This window comes from Penaeus monodon, chromosome 23 (assembly GCF_015228065.2).
Source record: "Penaeus monodon isolate SGIC_2016 chromosome 23, NSTDA_Pmon_1, whole genome shotgun sequence".
Lineage (NCBI taxonomy): Eukaryota > Metazoa > Arthropoda > Malacostraca > Decapoda > Penaeidae > Penaeus > Penaeus monodon.
The window spans coordinates 2,200,492-2,200,954 of NC_051408.1; the positions used below are offsets into that span (position 1 = coordinate 2,200,492).

The following is a 463-nucleotide window of genomic DNA, read 5'->3' on the forward strand; positions in this document are numbered from 1 at the left end:
GCAGTAGTTGTAAGACCCTGTTCTTTATTCGACCATGCTGGAGCACGCTGAAGGTCACCATTTAAATCACAGAATTGCACTGTGGCAGCAGATTCCTATATGCAATAAGATCACGGAAAATTCTATATGCAGTTTCATCACTCAAAGTGTTATAATATCACACAACACATAATAAAATAACTTTAATTCTTATATGCAATAAAATCACGAAAGATGCAATTCGATCACACAATATGCAAATAATGTCACATAAGGTCACATATGCAATAAGATCACAAAAGCTGACAGACTAACATGCAGTTGAAGCATAGCTGTAAAACACTGCAAGCACGATAGATGCACTATCACGTTAGATCGAAATAGTTTGCTTGGTCAATTAGGTGCCTGAAAAAATAAAGATCTGCTAGATATTACATATATAAATTCACGCACAATGATATTTGTACTCGAGTGACAATCACAT

General features: G+C 35.2%; 2 protein-coding genes across 2 annotated transcripts in view; one reads left to right on the forward strand and one right to left on the reverse strand.

The window, feature by feature from the left end:
- The window catches only part of LOC119587673 (nascent polypeptide-associated complex subunit alpha, muscle-specific form-like), a 31,190-nt gene extending 30,881 nt beyond the window's left edge, over positions 1-309 (reverse strand). The window contains exons 1-2 of the mRNA XM_037936352.1: positions 295-309; positions 17-95 (exon numbers count right to left, since the gene is read on the reverse strand). Coding sequence (XP_037792280.1) covers positions 17-95; positions 295-309 — 94 coding nt within the window. The remainder of the gene's footprint in view (positions 1-16; positions 96-294) is intronic.
- Positions 310-336: 27 nt separating this feature from the next.
- LOC119587674 (testis-specific gene A8 protein-like) overlaps positions 337-463 on the forward strand; it is a 1,072-nt gene continuing 945 nt past the window's right edge. Inside the window, exon 1 of the mRNA XM_037936353.1 lies at positions 337-348. Within this exon, the coding sequence (XP_037792281.1) occupies positions 337-348 (12 nt within the window). The remainder of the gene's footprint in view (positions 349-463) is intronic.